Source organism: Salvelinus namaycush, chromosome 18 (assembly GCF_016432855.1).
Source record: "Salvelinus namaycush isolate Seneca chromosome 18, SaNama_1.0, whole genome shotgun sequence".
In the NCBI taxonomy this organism is placed as follows: Eukaryota; Metazoa; Chordata; class Actinopteri; order Salmoniformes; family Salmonidae; genus Salvelinus; species Salvelinus namaycush.
In genome coordinates, this window is record NC_052324.1 from 5,819,685 (window position 1) to 5,840,901 (window position 21,217).

The following is a 21,217-nucleotide window of genomic DNA, read 5'->3' on the forward strand; positions in this document are numbered from 1 at the left end:
GGTTTCTGTGATTACAAAGGAACTTGTAGTAGTGTTTCCCTGTTGGTTGTTTAAAAAAAACCCTGTACGATATGCATTATGTAAAGTTACTTTCTACTTCACGTTTCATGCTTTGTATGCTGTTTTCACGAATAAAGAAATATACCTTTAAAATAGCATTTGTATTTTAATGTAGGAACAAAAACTAACGAGACCTGTAATATATATGAGCTAGAGGTTAAGAGTATTATGAGTTTGTAAATGGTATAGGCTACTATTTGTATATGTGGAGTAAATGCAGGGAACACAAACCATGACACACTTGTAGAATGACAAAGCAAAATAAACCAAAATGCATGTCACTATACGTTCTTATGTACAAGAGAAGTGTATTAAGACTTAATGACTTTAACAAGCTCTCACTTCAAAGAGACAGTTTGATTTACAAGTAGCATTATTCATTTATGTGAAATTAGCACAATACTATCAATTAGTATCAGATATAGGAATACCATGCTGCTTGGATTTAAAAAAAGAAAGGTGTAGATAAAACACAGATTATGCACACATAAAATAACACCAACACAGAAACAAAAAAGACAGTCCCTTACGTTTCAGTTCAAAAACATGGAAAACGCTGTTAAACGTACCAAGGGAATGACACATCCACACAGACAGTATGCTGTAACAGACAGTAACAACAATCATCAGAATATTAGGTTGTAATAAGAGGGACTCATTGAGCCTGCAGACATCCCATCTGGTGGTCCCTCTCTTTCCCAGTCCTCCTCCTTGTGGAGTGAAGGAAAGGGGGGGGGGGGGGGATCTTGCTCGTCCACAACTGTGTGTTTCTGCCAGCTCGGAGTCTGCCAGTGGTTAGAACAGGAGACACTGGCTTCCCCCACAACACAGCCGAGTCGAAAGGGGATAAAATTATCGCATGGAATCCAATGGAAGTTGTCCAATGTGTCTATTGAAGTTAAGGGGTCTATGTATGCAGCATGTATACTATGGTGGTTTCACTGTAGGGGAATGAGTGTTCAGTCCCTGAGTGTGTGTGTGTGTGTGTGTCTGTGTGGTGTGTGTGTGTGTGTGTGTGTGTGTGTCTAGATGGTCTCCACGTAATTGGCTGGGAAGAGTCCCAGGCGTCCATCTTTACTGAAGCCCCGCCACCAGGCCTTGTCCACCGTTTCCACAGCACTTATGATGTCACCTGGCTCAAAGGAGATCTCTGATTCGTCCTCTGTGGAAAAAAAAGAGAAAGCAAGGTTTAACACGCTCAGTGAGCATCGTAGCGCGGATAGGTGCGTATGTGGTCCATGGCATGAGTTACACCGGGGACTGACCTGCTTGGTAGTCATAGAGAGCTCGAACACACATCTGTCTGTCTGGTGAAATCTGAAAGAAACAGAGAAAAACTATCACACATGGCCCCTGTCTGAGATAAATTTCAATTTTTCCTATGGTAGAGCCCTCTCTTGGTTCTCATCGACATGGCATTCATATTAAATGAGTCATTCTTCAATCCTGTTCCTGGACTAGATTTGAAGCACCGTAGTAAACATGATGGCATAGCAGGGGACAGAGGCCATATTACTTTGTTGGTTGTGTTACATTCCATACCTCTTTCCCATTCTCTGAAATCTCCTGGTCCTCATTCTCTTCAACAAAGTCCCCCTCAATGTCATCATCGAAACAAACAGCCAACTCCGGAGTATCTTGGTCCCTTTCGGGTAGACTCATGGATCGTTCTGGAAAAGAGGAAACATGAGGGGCCTCATTCCCTATTAAACAAGCAAGTGTGTAGTATTTCAAACCCCTTCTTAAAGATCTTAAAAATGATCTTAAAAATCCACGAGGAAGAGGATTTCTGGAAAAGGATAGGAAATTGTAACATAGCATACCGGTATGTCTATTGCACGTTATCTCATCAATATAAAGGTTAATTCCGTTTGAGAGCTACTTGGGCAATGTAGGCTAGCGTAGAGTAGAGATAACTAAATGGGTGAGCGGGGTTACATACCTGTACCATTGTGTTCCACCAACTCCCCCTCGTCTCTCACCCCATTGGTGGATGGAACCACAACCTCCTGTGTGATTGGCTGAAGAATAACCTCTGCATCTGAACATAACAAGACATTGGTTAGATTGTGTTAGTTGTGTCAGACACCCTTTGCGCAACCTTCTTAAACATAAAACTCCTCACTCTTCTTCTCTTTTAATTGTTGTATTTGTATAACAGGACAGGCCTGTACAAGATACAAAACAAAGTACTTTACCTGTGACAGCTGGCTCCTCATCCTCTTCTGAAAGCTCCACCAGAACTGGCTTAGCAGAGGCCTGGCTGTCATCTGATTGGTCCTCCACCACAGGCTCCTGCACTGACAAAGAGTCTGAATCTGGTGTTGAGCCCTCCTCTTCCTCCTCCATGTTTGGGCTTGGCTCTCTATTCTCAACACTGGGCTCAGGCTCTGCCTGTTCTTCCTCATCTTCCTCTTCCTCCACCAGTACGGCTTGTACGGCTGTGTACTGTTCTGGATTGGAGACAATGAACCATTATGGTTTTAAGTACAGTCATGGCAAACTGAGAACACAATCTATAACAGCTTGACAGACCCCATCGGTCATTCTACAGTAGTAGAAGGCTGTGTGTATGATGAGGACCTACCTGTTGGCTGCAGTGGACTCTCTGGCAGGGGGACAGTGGGAGGCTGTGGTGCTGGGGCAGGCTCCAGGGAGACTAGTGGAGAGGGGGAGCACTCAGGCTGGGACTGGGGAGGGGTATCTGGGGGAGATGGTGGCAAGACCTGGGCCAGGTGCTGGTTCTCTGGAATGGTGGGGGTCAGGGTGGCTAGGAGGCCTGGAGAGGCTGGGGGGGCAGAGGGCTGGGTTGGGGGCTGAGACTGGGGGCTGGTTGATGGGAGGGTAGGCCGGGCTGAGACAGCAGGGGCGGAGTGGAGGGGTGATGTGGGAGGGGACACCAGGGGGGCGCGGGGGCTCTGGGGAGAGATGATTGGGCGGAAGCTGGTGCTGGGTGGAGACATGGTGCGGTGGAAGGGGGAGGAGGGGACACGGGAGAAGGGTGAAACCAATGTTGGACTGCGGGGGGAGGTCGGAGTGGGGCCGTCCCATTTCCCAAAGATGAATGCTGTGTCGGTCAGGCTGCGCTGGTACCGCCTTAATGGAGGTTTGCCTTCGTGGAGAGAGAGAGCGGGAGGGAAGAAAGACCCAAATTAAGAAATGCACTGCAACAAGACAGATAATGGTTGTTTAGGTTCATGCACGATTGACTGTGACTGGCTTCATAATCACACACTGGGTAGACGAGCCACACCTTGGTTTGCCAATGCTTATTAACAAACAGACACACAGACACACTGTGAATGTACCTGTGCGGGGGGAGCCGGGGCTGGATGGGCTTTGGGACGATGATGATGACAACTGTCTGAAGAACTCTCTGGGGTTCATGGAGCGCTGTGACACCAGCACTGCTGCCTCCTACAGGTAGAAAGAGGAATCACACCACACTATGTTTGCCTGAATGATGTAAAAGAAACTACAGCTAGGTCTCAATAGTCTAAAGATATCTCCTCTCTTCTTCTCCTCCTTTCCTTTCCTTCATCTGCACTGGTGTGAAAGAAATGGACAGGTTCCCATGATAGGTCATATTCCTTTTGACCTATCCTGTGTTTTCAGATCAGTGCAGATGAAGGACAGGAGACAAGGAGAGGAAGCCACTTCAGAGCGCTGGGATACACCATATGACATGAACAAGAGGTGAGGTGTTTAGGGAAGAGTAGGAGAGAGACACTTACTGCTGCTTTCTCGATGGACTCGCTGCGTCTCAAGCGAGCTCTCATGTCCTCCTCATGCTCTCTCTGCTGCAGCTCCTGTCACACACCAACAGAGAGGTCAGAGGTCAGACAGAGTTCAGAGTAAAGATACATGCAAACACAGAGTTCAGAAGTCAGAAACACCTAGAGTTCGAGTCGCCCAATAACTTCCTCACTCATTCGTTCTTTCTCTCACCCATCTTGATTTCTCCTGCTTCCTCACTTCTGCCTCCAGCTGGGCCTGCATTCTCCTGGGAGATACAGAGATGTCAGAAACCTCATGGGATATTAGCCTTAAGTAGCCTTTACTTTGACAACCCATTAAAATACCTGATAGTGACACAAGAGAATACCCTTGAGTCAGAGAATGTGTTAGTAAGTCTTGAGTCGGTGTGTGTGTGTGTGTGTGTGTGTGTGTGCGCCCAACGTCCTGACCTCTGCTCTTCGATCATCTGTAGCTTCTCGTTCATTTTCCTCTCTCTCTCGTCAGCCTCTTTCCGTTCCTTCAGTACTCTCTCTTTCTCCCAACGGCGTCTGTCCTCCACTGTCCGCTTCCTCTCTTCCTCCTTCCTCTCTTCCTCCTCACGCTGAGAGAGAGAGAGAGAGAGCGAGAGAGAGAGGGAAAGATGGAACACAATAGATGAAGACTTATTACAGTTGACAATGCGAACATTAAAAGGTCTGAAGTGATGTGAACATTAAAGACGACAAGTACTTTTACCCTGTTGCATTGACGAATTACTAGAAAACTGTCTAAAGCTATGAGGGTAACTGTGACTATGTTTCTGTGTAGGCTACCTCTGCACGTGCCCAGAAGGAGTCTCTGTTGGCCCGTCTCATCTCCATGGCAGCGTTAGTCTTCCTGTAGTTAGTGCCCTATCAACAGAGATAGGAAGACACAGTTTGTAACTTATGCTATTTGCAAGAAGCCTTGGTTGTTTGTAACTCATAATTGATCAAGTATGAAACAAATTCAAAACATACAGTAAGTATATAGCAAGTACAATGCATGATAGAGATTCAAACTGAGAGAATCTAAATGTGTGGGACCCTCCTCCATGTAGAAGCACAGTTCTGGGTTTTGTCCAGGTGTTAGCGCCCCCTCCTGTGGACAGAGATGGTATTGCAGGAGGAGCACTCACCACTGTCTCCTCCGTGTCCTTGGACCGACAGCTTCTTCTGACTTGCTCTGTCTGGGGGCGGACTTTACTGAGCTCAGCGCCTATCTTCTCCTCCGTGACATCCTCAGTACTCTCAGCACTGATAAACACATGAGCCTCCTGAGAGAGAGAGAGAGAGAGAGAGAGAGAGAGAGAGAGAGAGAGAGAGAGAGAGAGAGAGAGAGAGAGAGAGAGAGAGAGAGAGAGAGAGAGAGAGAGAGAGAGAGAAAGAGAGAGCGAGAGAGAGAAGAGAGGTTAACTACAATTAGGGACCTGCTGCAGAGACAGCTGATGTCAGGTCTATAAGGCTGTGACAGGTTGGTTGCTGTTAATCTTTGTCACACAGTGCCCTGACACTTGCTCCAAAGCGTGTAAGCAAGCTGAGGTCCTGAACATCCTTTCAGTATTTTAGGTTAACATTCCAAGGAAGGACTTCAGCTGCTCAGTAAATTTTTGGCCTGCACACCACAACTTTGCCACAGACACGTGATGTCACTTGATCCTTTCCAGAACTTTTGGGAACAAGAATGTCATTTTTATTGGCTGCTATGATCTACGGCATCAAACGTGTGAAACTTCAAACTCCAATACAATTCTGCTACAGCATTCCAAACGAGGGAAAGAGAAGGGGATATTTCCCATCCTTTTTCATGTACCCACTGACCCTGTGAATACATATGTGCACAGACGCACAAACACCAAAACTCGCACGCACACGCACACACAGATAGGCACACACACACTCACTCTGAAAGTAGTTCTTTGATAGCTTTTCCCCTCAGTGGTTCCTCTTGGCTGTGGCCTTTGGGCTGTAGCTAAACTATACAGTTGTGTAACAGCTTGTATCTAGTATCTGGCTTACACTAGAGAAGACAGGAAGGACTATCAATTTGGAAGAGATAGATGGGGGGGTAGAAACAGGAAAGAGTGTGTAGAGGGGAGGAATGGAGAATTCACAGAGATCACAAGGAAAGTGAAATGAGGTGAGAGTGGAGAGAGCAGATAGGATGCAGAGATTTCAACAATGACAAATGACCACAGAACAGTACACTGTGTTCCACTGCTAAACTGTCAATGTACTGATACACTTCAGATAGGCCTGTGCGTGTGTACGTGGGTACGTGTGCGTGTTTGCACCCGATTCTGTGTGTGTGTGTTGAGAAATATTAAAACACCTTCACAGGCCCAGCCCCAACTCTAAATCACACACACACGCGCACACAGTGCGAGGTGCCACTGAGGGAGGACAGAGGGAGTTGTGAACGGTGAAGAGGGTGTAAATGATCTCCTCTGTCTCTCCTAACTGTGTTATTATGCTTCAGACGATAGGCCTCTCCCTAATACTGTCTAACACGGCTAAGAGCGTGCTCATTAACCTTACACACACAGCTGCTACTCCTCCACCCCTCTTTTCCCTGTCCTCTCCCACCCACCCCCGTCCTCTCCTCCTTCATAGACGTCTCATATCCTTCCATTCTTACTCCCCCCCCTCTATCCTCACCTGTACTTTCCTCCTCCTGTCTTGTTCCCTTCATTCTCATCTTCTCCTGAATCCCCCACACCCAACTCCTTCCACCGTCGTGTCATTTAGCTGACGCTCTTATCCAGAGCGGCTTACAGGAGCAATTATTGTGAAGTGCCTTGCTCAAGGGCACATCGGCAGATTTGTCAACTAGTCGGCTCGGGTATTTTAACCAGCGACCTTTCGGTTACTGGCCCAAGGCCTGCTGGTGTGTACTACATGATAGAATGTACACAGTCCACTATGCAGACTTCCTGCTCAATACTAATCAATTACTGTTGTTGAGCAACAATGAGCCCATATGCAAAAGACTCCCACGCTTAGCTTCGGCATCGCCAACTGATACAATAATATTGTTTCACATTAGGATACACATTGACACTGCTGGTGATTCGCCGTCTCTCACACAGCCCTCTGTTGCTAGTTGAGACTTGCAGAGGTAGATGGAGAGAAAGAGAATGAGAAAAAGAGAGAAAGACCAGAGAATATAAGTGCCACGGGGCATTCTGACTCTGTCGAAGCACGTCCTAATCCTGACTATTAATTCTGAGGTTTTTGGACAACAAACAATAACCGAGTTCTCATTAGTCACTCAATCATAGATCCTTCATCGACACAAGGATTATTACTAAGCTTCAACACAGAGCAGGATCAGGCTTGCTGGAGGTCCTGCAGTGTCTATGCATATTGACTGCACTCGTGCCATTTCCACCACATCACACAAGAGCACCTCCTCCCAGCTGCCCACTGCACTGAGGCTAGGAGACACGGTCACCACCGATAAATCCATGATAATCGAACATTTCAATGAGCATTTCTCTACGGCTGGCCATGCTTTCCTCCTGGCTACCCCAATCCCGGCCAACAGCTCCGCACCCCTCGCAGCTACTTGCCCGAGCTTCTCCTTCACCCAAATCCAGATCGCTGATGTTCTGAAAGAGCTGCAAAACCTGGACCCGTACAAATGAGCTGGGCTAGACAATCTGGACCCTCTCTAAAATTATCCGCCGCCATAGTTGCAACCCCTATTACCAGTCTGTTCAACCTCTCATTTCGTCCGAGATCCCTAAAGATTGGAAAGCTGCCACTGTCATCCCCCCCCCAAAGCGGGTGACACTCTAGACCCAAACTGTTACAGACCTATATCCATCCTGCCCTGCCTTTCTAAAGTCTTTGAAAGCCAAGTTAATAAACAGATCACTGACCATTTCGAATCCCACCATACCTTCTCCACTGCGCAATCCGGTTTACGAGCTGGTCACGGGTGCCCCTCAGCCACGCTCAAGGTACTAAACGATATCATAACCGCCATTGATAAAAGACAGTACTGTGCAGCCGTCTTCATCGACCTGGCCAAGGCTTTCGACTCTGTCAATCACCGTATTCTTATCGGCAGACTCAATAGCCTAGGTTTCTCAAATGACTGCCTCGCCTGGTTCACCAACTACTTCGCAGATAGAGTTCAGTGTGTAAAATCGGAGGGCCTGTTGTCCGGACCTCTGGCAGTCTCTATGGGGGTACCACAGGGTTCAATTCTCGGGACGACTCTTTTCTCTGTATATATCAACGATGTCGCTCTTGCTGCGGGTAATTCCCTGATCCACCTCTACGCAGACGACACCATTCTGTATACATCTGGCCCTTCTTTGGACACTGTGTTAACTAACCTCAAAACGAGCTTCAATGCCATACAACACTCCTTCTGTGGCCTCTAACTGCTCTTAAATGCTAGCAAAACCAAATGCATGCTTTTCAACCGTTCGCTGCCCGCCCGACTAGCATCAGTACTCTGGACGGTTCTGACCTAGAATACGTGGACAACTACAAATACCTAGGTGTCTGGCTAGACTGTAAACTCTCCTTCCAGACTCATATTAAACATCTCCAATCCAAAATCAAATCTAGAATCGGCTTCCTATTTCGCAACAAAGCCTCCTTCACTCACGCCGCCAAACGTACCCTAGTAAAACTGACTATCCTACCGATCCTCCAACACTCTACTCAGCAAATTGAATGCAGTCTATCACAGTGCCATCCGTTTTGTTACCAAAGCGCCTTATACCACCCACCACTGCGAGCTGTATGCTCTAGTCGGCTGGCCCTCGCTACATATTCGTCGCCAGACCCCCTGGCTCCAGGTCATCTACAAGTCTATGCTAGGTAAAGCTCCGCCTTATCTCAGCTCACTGGTCACGATAACAACACCCACCCGTAGCACCTGCTGAAGCAGGTATATCTCACTGGTCATCCCCAAAGCCAACACCTCCTTTGGCCGCCTTTCCTTCCAGTTCTCTGCTGCCAGTGACTGGAACGAATTGCAAAAATCGCTGAAGCTGGAGACTTACATTTCCCTCATTAACTTTAAACATCAGCTATCTGAGCAGCTAACCGATCGCTGCAGCTGTACATAGTCCATCTGTAAATAGCCCACCCAATCTACCAACCTCATCCCCATATTGTTTTTATTTACTTTGCTGCTCTTTTGCACACCAGTATCAATACTTACACACCATCATCTGCTCATCATCATCTGCTCATCTATCACTCCAGTGTTAATCTGCTGAATTGTAATTACTTTGCTACTATGGCCTATTTATTACCATACCTCCTCATGCCATTTGCACACACTGTATATAGACTTTTTTTTTTTCCTATTGTGTTATTGACTCTACGCTTGTTTATTCCATGTAACTCTGTGTTGTTGTTTCTGTCGCACTGCTTTGCTTTATCTTGGCCAGGTCGCAGTTGTAAATGAGAACTTGTTCTCAACTAGCTTACCTGGTTAATAACCTCTTGACACTAGGGGGGCGCCATTTCGACTTTGTAAAAATTCGTTCCCAAATTAAACTGCCTCGTACTCAATTCTTGCTCGTACAATATGCATATTATTATTACTATTGGATAGAAAACACTCTCTAGTTTCTAAAACCGTTTGAATTATTTCTCTGAGTGAAACAGAACTCATTCTGCAGCACATTTCCTGTCAGGAAGTGAGATTTCTGAAATCGAGGTCCCTGTTCTAGGGTCAGTTTATAAGTCCCCATGTAAGCTATGGGGCTACATGCACTGCATACGCCTTCCTCTAGATGTCAGTAAGCGGTGAGAATTTGAATGGAGTGGATTGCACCATCTGGGGCGCTATAAAACGTCATGGAACGGAAGTACCGTTCTTTTCAACGGGGCGCCTGGCGCAAGAGGGACATCACAATGGCGTCCTGCAAAGCTTTCGTTTTAGCAGTTCTATATCTCCGGTCATGTTTTTATTCGTTATAGTTGTTAAAGACATCATAAGGTAGTTAATTTAAACCGACTTATAGCAGTTTATATCAGTTTATTGCGATTTTCTGGGATTTCTTTGTGACGCACTATCAGGAGTTGGACACCTCTCCTGCACATAGCTAACGTTAGCGGCTATTTCGACAGGATAAGAGGACATCTTTCAACCAAAAGACGATTGTTCTGGAGAAAGGACACCTTGCCCAAGATTCTGATGGAAGCTCAGCAAATAGTAAGCAGTCTTTATGCTGTTAATTCGTATTTATGTTGACAAATGTCAAATAATAATTCCGCCATGAATTTCAGTGCGGTCTCGCTTTAGCGCACGCTGTATTGCGCAGTAACGTTACTTTTAAAAATCTAACACAGCGATTGCATTAAGAACTAATTTATCTTTCATTTGCTGTCCAATCTGTATTTTTTAGTCAAGTTTATGATTACTTATCGATTAGAATAGGTGCCTCTCCAAGATGGCGCCGGACAGATTGCTTGAAGTTTTGGCCACTAATCACATTGTATAACCACGATTTGTGCCGCTAAATATGCACATTTTCGAACAAAACCTATATGCATTGTGTAATATGATGTTACAGGACTGTCATCTGAAGAAGTTTATGAAGGTTAGTCAAAAATTATATATCTTTTGCCTGTTTGTTACGATCGCTAACCTTTGCTGCTGGTAAATGGTGTTGTGTTTCTGGCTATTGTGGTAAGCTAATATAATGCTATATTGTGTTTTCGCTGTAAAACACTTAGAAAATCTGAAATATTGTCTGGATTCACAAGATCTGTGTCTTTCATTTGCTGTACACTGTGTATTTTTAAGAAATGTTTTATGATGAGTAATTAGGTAATACACGATGGTCTCTGTAGTTATTCTAGTTGCTTTGGTGAGAGTTGTGATGGTGGCTGCAATGGTAAACTATGATTTATACCTGAAATATGCACATTTTTCTAACAAAACATATGCTATACAATAAATATGTTATCAGACTGTCATCTGATGAAGTTGTTTCTTGGTTAGTGGCTATTTATATCTTTATTTGGTCAAATTTGTGATAGCTACTGATGGAGTAAAAAAATGGTGGAGTAAAAAAGTGGTGTCTTTTGCTAACGTGGTTAGCTAATAGATTTACATATTGTGTCTTCCCTGTAAAACATTTTAAAAATCAGAAATGATGGCTGGATTCACAAGATGTGTATCTTTCATCTGGTGTCTTGGACTTGTGATTTAATGATATTTAGATGCTAGTATTTACTTGTGACGCTATGCTAGGCTATGCTAGTCAGCTTTTTTACTGATGGGGGTGCTCCCGGATCCGGGTTTGGGAGGAATTAGAGGTTAAATAAAAGTTAAATAAAAATAAATAAAATAAACATGGGAAATAAGACAGAACGAGGCCTAACTCACCAAAGCAGGAGGTTATGTGAGTTTTGTACTTATCAAATAACGCAGTACCACTGTGTGACACAGGTCTCATGTGGTTTTAGAGACCCTACAAAGGCGATAAGAGATAATAGGTTGACAAATATGTATCTACAGGGCTACAGGACAATAGGCAAGCAGCTTGGTGAGAAGGCAACAACTGTTGGCGCAATTATTTGGGGCTCCATGCAAGATCTCACCTCGTGGGGCAACAATGATCATGAGGAAGGTGAGGGATCAGCCCAGAACTACACGGCAGGACCTGGTCATTGACCTGAAGAGAGCTGGGACCACAGTCTCAAAGAAAACCATTAGTAACACACTACGCCATCATGGATTAAAATCCTGCAGCGCACGCAAGGACCCCTGCTCAAGCCAGCGCATGTCCAGGCCCGTCTGAAGTTTGCCAATGACCATCTGGATGATCCAGAGGAGGAATGGGAGAAGGTCATGTGGTCTGATGAGACAAAAATAGAGCTTTTTGGTCTAAACTCCACTCGCCGTGTTTGGAGGAAGAAGAAGGATGAGTATAACCCCAAGAACACCATCCCAACCGTGAAGCATGGAGGCGGAAACATAATTCTTTGGGGATGCTTTTCTGCAAGGGGGACAGAAAGACTGCACCGTATTGAGGAGAGGATGGATGGGGCCATGTATCGCGAGATCTTGGCCAACAACCTCCTTCCCTTAGTAAGAGCATTGAAGATGGGTCGTGGCTGGGTCTTCCAGCATGACAACGACCCGAAACACACAGCCAGGGCAACTATGGAGTGGCTCCGTAAGAAGCATCTCAAGGTCCTGGAGTGGCCTAGCCAGTCTCCAGACCTGAACCCAATAGAAAATCTTTGGAGGGAGCTGAAAGTCCGTATTGCCAAGCGACAGCCCCAAAACCTGAAGGATCTGGAGAAGGTCTGTATGGAGGAGTGGGCCAAAATCCCTGCTGCAGTGTGTGCAAACCTGGTCAAGAACTACAGGAAACGTATGATCTCTGTAATTGCAAACAAAGGTTTCTGTACCAAATATTAAGTTCTGCTTTTCTGATGTATCAAATACTTATGTCATGCAATAAAATTCAAATTAATTACTTAAAAATCATACAATGTGATTTTCTGGATTTTTGTTTTAGATTCCGTCTCTCACAGTTGAAGTGTACCTATGATAAAAATTACAGACCTCTACATGCTTTGTAAGTAGGAAAACCTGCAAAATCGGCAGTGTATCAAATACTTGTTCTCCCCACTGTATGTCTCAAGTTTTTGGGGAGCGTGCAATTAGCATGCTGACTGCAGAAATGTCCACCAGAGCTGTTGCCAGAGAATTGAATGTTCATTTCTCGACCAACATCCTTTTAAAGAATTTGGCAGTTTGTCCAACCAGCCTCACAATTACAGAGCACGTGTAACCATGCCAGCCCAGGACCTCCACATCCAGCTTCTTCACCTGTGGGATTGTCTAAAACCAGCCACCCAGAAAGCTGATGAAACTGAGGACTATTTCTGTCTGTAATAAATCCCTTTTGTGGGGAAAAACTAATTCTGATTGGCTGGGCCTGGCTCCCCAGTGGGTGCCCATGTTGCATTTATATTTTTGTTCAGTACAATTTAACTTAGCTGAAAAAAATAGAAATTATATTTTTCCCATTATGGAGCGAGTGCGCATATGAAGTGGCTACGTTGAGCGTAAAAGTGCTCATTTGAAACAGGTCCTATATGCTAGATGTAGAGTTATTGGGCAACTTTAATTGTGAATAATACAAACCTTAGAATGTCTTAGAAAACAAAACATATATCGGCTGCATGGTGCGACTATAGGCTATTGATGATTTGAGAAAGTAGCCTTGCCTCCGGCTGCACAGTTAGTCTCTCATCAAGTGATCACCAGACTATTCTCAATTTAATCTTGTCTTTACTAATATCACAAATTAGTTTCGATTTAGAATGGCCCATTATCAAATGGGCAGGAACAGTGGCAGGGGGGAAAATACATGTCATCTGTATGCACTCGAATAGCGAATGGAGACGGCGTGCTTTCCCACCCGTTTTGTAGGCTACTTCGCCGAGCTGTGCTTATTAACATGAGAAGCTGAGAAATACATAAAATAACACGTATTTCACTCCAAGCATGAACCACTGTTTAAGGAGCATGCTCTCGCTGCCGACAGGTGATATCCCGCACAAACTGTTGGCCAGGGGCTCTCCAACCTTGTTCATGCAGCTGCCCAGAGCTTCATCTGGGAAGCTAAGTGAAATCTGTTCGGGAACATCGATTGTAACATGTTTTTTTAAACGAAATATATTTCACGAAACTGTTGACAGCCCGTCTGCGCGCACGAGAAAGGAATAAAGTAGAGATGAGGATATGGAAACGCGTGGTATAGCTAAAAGGTCATGTGTCACCCAATTAAATATGAAAATATAAGACATGACCTATTGCTAGGCTATTCAAAATGAAATGCACACATTTTTGGCTAACTAAACCAATCAATTAAACAACAGCATCGCCTAGGGCTATACGTTCTCTCCGGGACTCACGGATATACATTTTGAAGGGTACAGTAGCATAAGGTAACCAGGCCCATCCAGTATGCATAATAATACAGTCCACACTCAAAGGCGATTACTCGAATTTATTATTTTGGAGTATAGGCTAGACCAATTAAGTACCAAAGACAATCTTAAAAGCAGTTGTATGTGTAATATGCGGTAGGTTGAGTATTGTATAACAGCAAAATCATAATTTTAATTCCGTTTTTTTAAATTTGATAAACCTATGCATAAACTCTAATATTCATGTGGGTGTTTTGAATTAATCATCACCTTCGAAAAGCTATTGTGTTAGGCTTTGAAACAACATCCACAACAACCATGTTTTACACTGTTTCAACCTGTTGTTTATCTTCTTTCTGGGTTACGACATTACTTTTTGACTGGTACTGTATATATACACATGTTTCACATTGCAATACATGTTCATATGAAGTGATTGCCTTTCACAATGCTCACAGTACTTTTAATAGGATTATTTTCTGTTAAAAGACATTTTACTATAAACTTATTACTATATTACTTAATCCCGACTGCTCTTAATTGACGATCACTAAAACGTTTGGTAAACCTATAGATTTGACATGTAAACCGGTTTGTCTAGTACAGATTTGGGGAAGTACATTATGAAAATGTATGTCTGTATTGTAAAAACATAAAGTATGATCTATCCTCGAATGTACTTCTATCATGATGACTAATATGATTTAAAAAAAATCTGATATTGACAATATTAGAGCTGTACTGTATGTAACACATCAAATCTCTATGTATTGGTCGCATACAACGATTAGCAGATGGTACAGCAGGTGTAGCGAAACGCTTGTGTTTCTAGCTTCTACAGTGCAGTAATACAATACCAATACAATACAATACAAATATTCCAGAAGGTCCAAAACAATAAATAAATACACCCCTATTAAACATGGATCCAAAATGAAGTTGCTGGGGTCTTTTTGATGGGGGGGGGGGGGGGGGGGTTCACACTGCTTTACTAAAATGTCAGTGGGCAATTGTCACATTCGCTGGAATAATTATTGGACCAAGCTGCAGCGCGGTATGGTTTCCACATATTATTTTTTAGAAACGCACAAAACAACAAAGAAAGAACGAAACAAATAACGAACCGTAACTAAGAGGTGTAACATACACTAACTCAAAACAATATCCCATAAAACACAGGTGGAAAAAGGCTACCTAAATATGATCCCCAATTAGAGACAACGACTACCAGCTGCCTCTAATTGGGAATCATACCAATCACCAACACAGAAATAATAACCCAGAACCCCACATAGAAATAACTAACTAGAACAACCCCCAGTCACGCCCTGACCTACTATACCATAGAAAAACAAAGCCTCTCTATGGTCAGGGCGTGACACCAATAATAACTGTAATACCGTAATATATGCCATTTATGTAACAGTCCACACATTTTGGTATGAGTTCCCAATGAGGATAGAACCCACAACTCTGGTGTTTCTAGTGCCATGTTCTTATGAACTCAGCCACGTACAGGACCACTACAATACAATACAAGTACAATGCAAGACTATAAAATACAATACACAATTCATTCACCACAGACTTGTGAAAATAGCACCAAAGCGATAATAAAAAATGGTAATATGACATTAGTGCAGCCAAAATGCCATATTGTATCTGAATGGAAGTGAGTGTGTGTGTGTGAGTGTGTGTGCGCGTGCATGGGTGCGTGAAGCATACATGTGTGTATGTGTGTGTTTGGTTGGTTAGGGATCCTTCTCCTCCCACACTTCAGAAGGGTATTCCTACACAAATATGTGGGTTCAGACCCTGTCGACTACAGTGTGTCACCATCAGTCTTTTATCAAGGAATAACCCACAGTGCAACGCAGGGGCCAAGAACACATATAGAAACACACACATTCATATTACGTAATACACACACACACACACACACACACACACACACACACACACACACACACACACAGTCTTGTATATCTGAGACTGGGGGTCACAGAGGTGCCTGGCCAAATACCTAATTGAGTGTTAAAAAAAAGACAAAAAAACTAACATCAAACATTCCAGGGATGCTTCTGGAGTTGACCGGGTGATGCCTTAATATGGAAACTAGTTCAAATGGGGTCTGACTATAGGCTGAATGGACGACCCATAAACTTCTCTGCAGTTAGATGGAAATGTTAAATAAACACTGTTTTAGGGGCACACATGGAGGGACACAGCAGACAGAGCTGCCAGCATCTGGCCACTTAACACACACTGTGCGCACGCACACACGACAACACCACACACACACACACACACACGCACGCGCGTGCATACACATGTGCTCACATACACACCCACACAGCCACACACACACTCCTTCTTCTCCCTATATTCCCCCATTCCTTTCTCTGTTTCCTGCGAGGCTCTGTCACCACTTAGTAAGTGGGTGTTTGTGTTGTGCCTGTCGGTGGCCCATCTCCCCATCTTAGTGGCACCAGGAACAATAGGGTCAGGAAGAGTGGACCCCAGCCTGGGTATGGGCCCAGCCCACAACTGGACCAGACCAACCTATGCAGTAGGAAGTGCACCGAGGACAGGAAGACGTACAACAATGGAAGATAAACTACTGTGTGTAAATATAGAGCATGTGTGTGTGTCTATGTTTGTATGTGTGAGAGACAGAGAAGTTGTGTGTGTGGGGGAGGGTTTTGTGTGTGTGCCTGCTGGTGCGTATTTACTGATGTATGCGTGTGCACATAATGCCCGTGCTGGTGTGGGTTTGATGCGTGTGTGTGTGTGTTTCTAAGTGTGTGTGACAACATGACTATTCATTCCCTCGGGCCTGGTCAGGCGAGTCCCACCCTTCCCACACTAGCATCACTGACTCTCTGTATTGTCTTGACAGTTACTACTGGAGCCCATTTATCCATTATTCATCGTTAGAGAAACAGAGTGAAGAGACAAAACAGCCACCCACGGAGAGCAACATTCCACAACGGTACCGACACGGGATGGTAGGAGACGGATAGAGAAAGTGAGTGAAAAAGAGAACTATTTAGCATGCCTCTCCTGAATGCTATCAAATGCTGCAGATGCAATAAGGCCACTCAAACTGGCTGCATGACCAACAGACAAACTGGTAGCGCAGGGCAGGGCATGGCAGGGATAGGAGTGGTGTGGTACCGTACCTTGAAGAAGGCCTTGATAGCGGGCACATGGCTGGCACATTCCGTCCTGCGGTATTCATCCACGTTTGGCCCGACCTGGAGACAAACACAGGAAACACACAGGGGGTGTTAAGCACTTTTTAACCCAAGCCTCTGTTCACCATCAGAAAGTCTAGTTTCAGTCTTTTGTCATTAGGTACTGCATGTACACCATTTGACAATGTTAGAGAGTAAGCCTAAAGTTATTAGCAAGTTACATATCTTACACGAGATAATTAAGGTACACTGACATTTTTTGGAGGTACAGTACGTTTCACAATTTTCAGATTTGTGTGCGTGTGTTTGTGTTTGTATGTGTGTGTGTGTTTTGCTGCCTGACTGGTTACAGATGCACCCCTGACCCCACCACAACATTCCACAAGGTCACCATAGAGACGGGACCAGCGAAGCACATTGTGAACATTCTAAGCATCTGCTCCCCTGCTTGTGTGTGTGTGTGTGTGTGTGCGTGTGCGTGTGTGCTCATCGGTCAAAATATTTGGTATCAGGGCCTGGCGTCCCGAGTCCGCAAGTTCACTGACACATCACACACATTGACCCCTAACCAACGGGCCAATCAAAACACATCCAACAGTAGCTAGAACCAGTGGGAGACGACAGCTTGAAACAGCTTGCCTATAACCTCTGATACAGGGTCAGCTATTTTTCCATCCTCCTAATGGTTAAGGTTAGGTTTGAGGGTAGAGAATCTGATCCTAGATCTGTGGTTATGGGCAACTTCTACCTCAAGCATCATGTCATTGGAGTTCATCAGGTAACATACTGTATGGCATATCCATACGACTGTATGAGAGGGTCATGCTGTAGTGGATGACACTCACCCAGCAGATCATGGCGACCCGAGGGCCTCCTGTCTCGGCTGAGCCAGCCCTGCAGAGCCCATACAAAGGCCTGGCTATGTGGAACTTCCCTGACAACTCCACCACTCCACCCGCTGTAGGACAGACAGGGAGAAGGGAGAGAGAGAGAGAAAGACAGAGAGGAGAGAGAGAGCTTAATAAACAACACCAACTTTCCGTCTTTATCATTTAAAGGGGGAAAAGTCACAAAGAACAATGAAGTGGAAAGTTAAAACTGTCCAGTTAGCTTTAGAGTCATTTTATGTCATTTCAGCAAGCCATGACACCCACCATCTCAAATTGCTCTGAAATGGATTCTGTGGTGAGAAACAGGTAAGATTGGCATTCCTGAAACATGATTTTATTGAAATGTAATTTTATCTCAGATAAATTAAGCTAATTGATTGCACCCAAATTGGCCATTTTAATTTATAGGATTCAAATAATAATCAATAAATATGTTACCCAACATCCAATTTGGACCAGAATTATTGATGAGTAAGCCACCCACGGACTCCCCACACCCCATGCCAATCCCACCCCAACAACCAGCATACAGTTTCAGCTATCTATGTTTGACAAGTAGTATGAAGCTGTGGCTTGGAGTATTGCTTCTCCTTACTATGTCATGTATTCCCTGTGAATCTGGTGTTTTCCCCCCCTTGTTCAGAGAAATGTGTAATTGATGTCCCTTGCATTATTTACCATAAAGTAATGTGAAAGTACCAGGTTCTGACAACTAGACAACGCTGTTCCTGCTGTACCGCCACACTCTTTTATAAATGGTGCTGGTGTCATGTGTTTATTAAATAGATCACAACATTTCCTTTGCAACTTTGGGTAGAAAACCAATAGATTCGGCTCACGATGAAAATAAATTGTGTGGTCATCCTCACAATTCAAGCCAACCAGTTGTTAGGGTGGGATTGGCATGGGGTGTGGGGGGGTCTGTGGGTGGCTACTGACACATTTTGGGGGATTCCTCATCTTACTCATTGTAAGGAAGAAGTTTGGTCCAAATCGGATTTCGGGTACTATATTTATTATCAAAATCCTAAAAATGTAAATAGCCAATTTGGGTGCAATCAATTAGCTTAACTTCTCAGATATCAAATTATATTTCACCAAAATAATGTTTCAGGAATGCTAATCGTATCTGTTACTAACTACAGGTGGAACTACCCTTTACCTCCAGAGTCAGCCAGTTTGAGGTTGTTGGTGACCCCATCGTAGGTAAATAGAGCCCTGTGGAGAGATAGAGAAAGACAGCTTAGGGACAGGAGCACAAACACACTACATCATCACAACCATGATCCGGCGATTCAGTGAGCCAACATTTGGTTTGTTACAGCTTAGCACTAGTACCGCGTGGCAGGTAGACTAGCGGTTAAGAGCATTGTGCCAGTAACAGAAAGGTCGCTGGTTTAAATCCCTGAGCCGACTACGTGAAAAATATGTTGATGTGCCCTTGAGCAAGGCACTTGACCCTAGCTGCCGAGTTGTGCAGGGTTCTAAGGCACTGCATCCAGTGGTGTAAAGTACTTAAGTAAAAATACTTTAAAGTACTACTTAAGTAGTTTTTTGGGGGTATCTGTACTTTACTTTACTATTTATATTTGACTACTTTTTGACTACTACTATTTTTGACTACTTCACTACATTCCTTAAGAAAATATTGTACTTTTTACTCCATACATTTTTCTTGACACCCAAAGTACTCGTTCCATTTTGAATGCTTAGCAGGACAGGAAAATAGTCCAATTCACACACTTATCAACCGAACATCCCTGGTCATCCCTACTGCCTCTGATCTGGCGGACTCACTAAACACACATGCTTGATTTGGGAATTATGTCTGAGTGGCTTTCCGTAAATTAAATAAAAACAAGAAAATGGTGCCACCTGGTTTGCTTAATATAAGGAATTTGAAATGATTTATACTTTTACCTTTGATACTTAAGTATATTTTAAACCAAATACTTTTAAACTTTTACTCAAGTAGAATTTTACTAGGTGACTTTTACATTAACTTGAGTCATTTTCTAGTAAGGTATCTTGACTTTTACTCATGTATGACATTTGGGTACTTCTTCCACCACTGACTGCATCTCAGTGCTAGAGGTGTCATTACAGACCCTGGTTCGATTCCAGGCTGTATCACAACCGGCCGTGATTGGGAGTCCCATAGGGCGGCACACAATTGGCCCATCGTCGTCCGGGTTAGGGTTGGGCCGGGGTAGGCCGTCATTGTAAACAAGAATTTGTTCTTAACCGACTTGCCTAGTTAAATAAAAGTAAATAAAAACAAAACAAGCAGTTTGAAGAAAGTTGCTAAATATATCTAGTGCAATTGCTAACTAGTGTTAGGGGTATCTGCTAGCACCCAGATACCCATAGACTTCCAGTCATTGTGCTAGATACACATAAACTTCCAGTCATTGTGCTAGATACACATAAACTTCCAGTCATTGCGCTAAAGCTAGTTAGCATTGGCTAGTTAGCATTGGCTCATGAAAATACCCCTAACATAATGGACATAGAGACATACAAATGGTATCCACAAGTTCATCTGACTCTGGGGAGGTAGATAAAGGGCCTCATTGCCAAAATTCCAAAGTATCCTTTTAAGTCGACAGTACACGCACACACACACGCTCATACGCACTCTCATATGCGTGCACGTACAAACGCATGCATGCACACACACCCGCGCACACACACACTGTTGGCATTGGTTGCGCATACTTTTACCTAAATCCTAACTAGCATTCCCAGAGTGATGCGTGTCCAAAATGTGCCAGCAGATGAGCTCTGTTCAAGCATGACTCTCTCTCTCTTTCTCTCATTCTATCCCTCTCTCTTTCTTCCTCTCCATTATGCCCGTTCATTTATTTTTGACCCTTATTTTACCTTGTTGGCGAGGGGCCCTGCGTAAGACAGTGAGGCACTTATTACACAACATCTGAACAATAGCACACAGTGACATTGTTCCCTCAGTCTCGCCTGAAACCCATGTAAGCTATGCACGGTGCGCTGCAGGGTTTCCGTTCCACGCAAGAAAACCTGGCCTACTGCTCTCAGCTCAAGTCACACACTCTCTCAAAGATGACATTCGTACTGTAATGAGATCCCTGAAAATACGCAACACTACAGACACACACACAAACACACACAGACACACAAATCAGAGATGGCTGAAGATGTTGTATAGTCATAACAGTAGGTTCATTCACGTGACCGAGGCAGGTAGCATAACCAAACAACTAAGTCCTATCAGACCACTTCACCAGTATCATCATAATATAAAATATGTTTTGCTGTCCCATACACCGGATAGGTGCAGTGAAATGTGTTGTTTTACAGGGTCAGCATAGTAGTACAGCACACCTGGAGCAAATTAGGGTTAAGTGCCTTC

The 21,217-nt window shown here is 44.2% G+C and overlaps 1 protein-coding gene across 1 annotated transcript in view; it reads right to left on the reverse strand.

The window, feature by feature from the left end:
* Positions 1 to 244: 244 nt before the first annotated feature.
* Positions 245 to 21,217, reverse strand: part of LOC120063049 (drebrin-like protein A) — a 66,187-nt gene continuing 45,214 nt past the window's right edge. The window contains exons 2-16 of the mRNA XM_039013173.1: positions 18,992 to 19,047; positions 17,785 to 17,897; positions 16,925 to 16,999; positions 4,955 to 5,092; positions 4,611 to 4,688; positions 4,248 to 4,399; positions 4,009 to 4,063; positions 3,795 to 3,869; positions 3,369 to 3,477; positions 2,648 to 3,172; positions 2,259 to 2,513; positions 2,003 to 2,101; positions 1,603 to 1,730; positions 1,326 to 1,377; positions 245 to 1,222 (exon numbers count right to left, since the gene is read on the reverse strand). Coding sequence (XP_038869101.1) covers positions 1,086 to 1,222; positions 1,326 to 1,377; positions 1,603 to 1,730; positions 2,003 to 2,101; positions 2,259 to 2,513; positions 2,648 to 3,172; positions 3,369 to 3,477; positions 3,795 to 3,869; positions 4,009 to 4,063; positions 4,248 to 4,399; positions 4,611 to 4,688; positions 4,955 to 5,092; positions 16,925 to 16,999; positions 17,785 to 17,897; positions 18,992 to 19,047 — 2,047 coding nt within the window. The 3' untranslated portion in view covers positions 245 to 1,085. The remainder of the gene's footprint in view (positions 1,223 to 1,325; positions 1,378 to 1,602; positions 1,731 to 2,002; positions 2,102 to 2,258; positions 2,514 to 2,647; positions 3,173 to 3,368; positions 3,478 to 3,794; positions 3,870 to 4,008; positions 4,064 to 4,247; positions 4,400 to 4,610; positions 4,689 to 4,954; positions 5,093 to 16,924; positions 17,000 to 17,784; positions 17,898 to 18,991; positions 19,048 to 21,217) is intronic.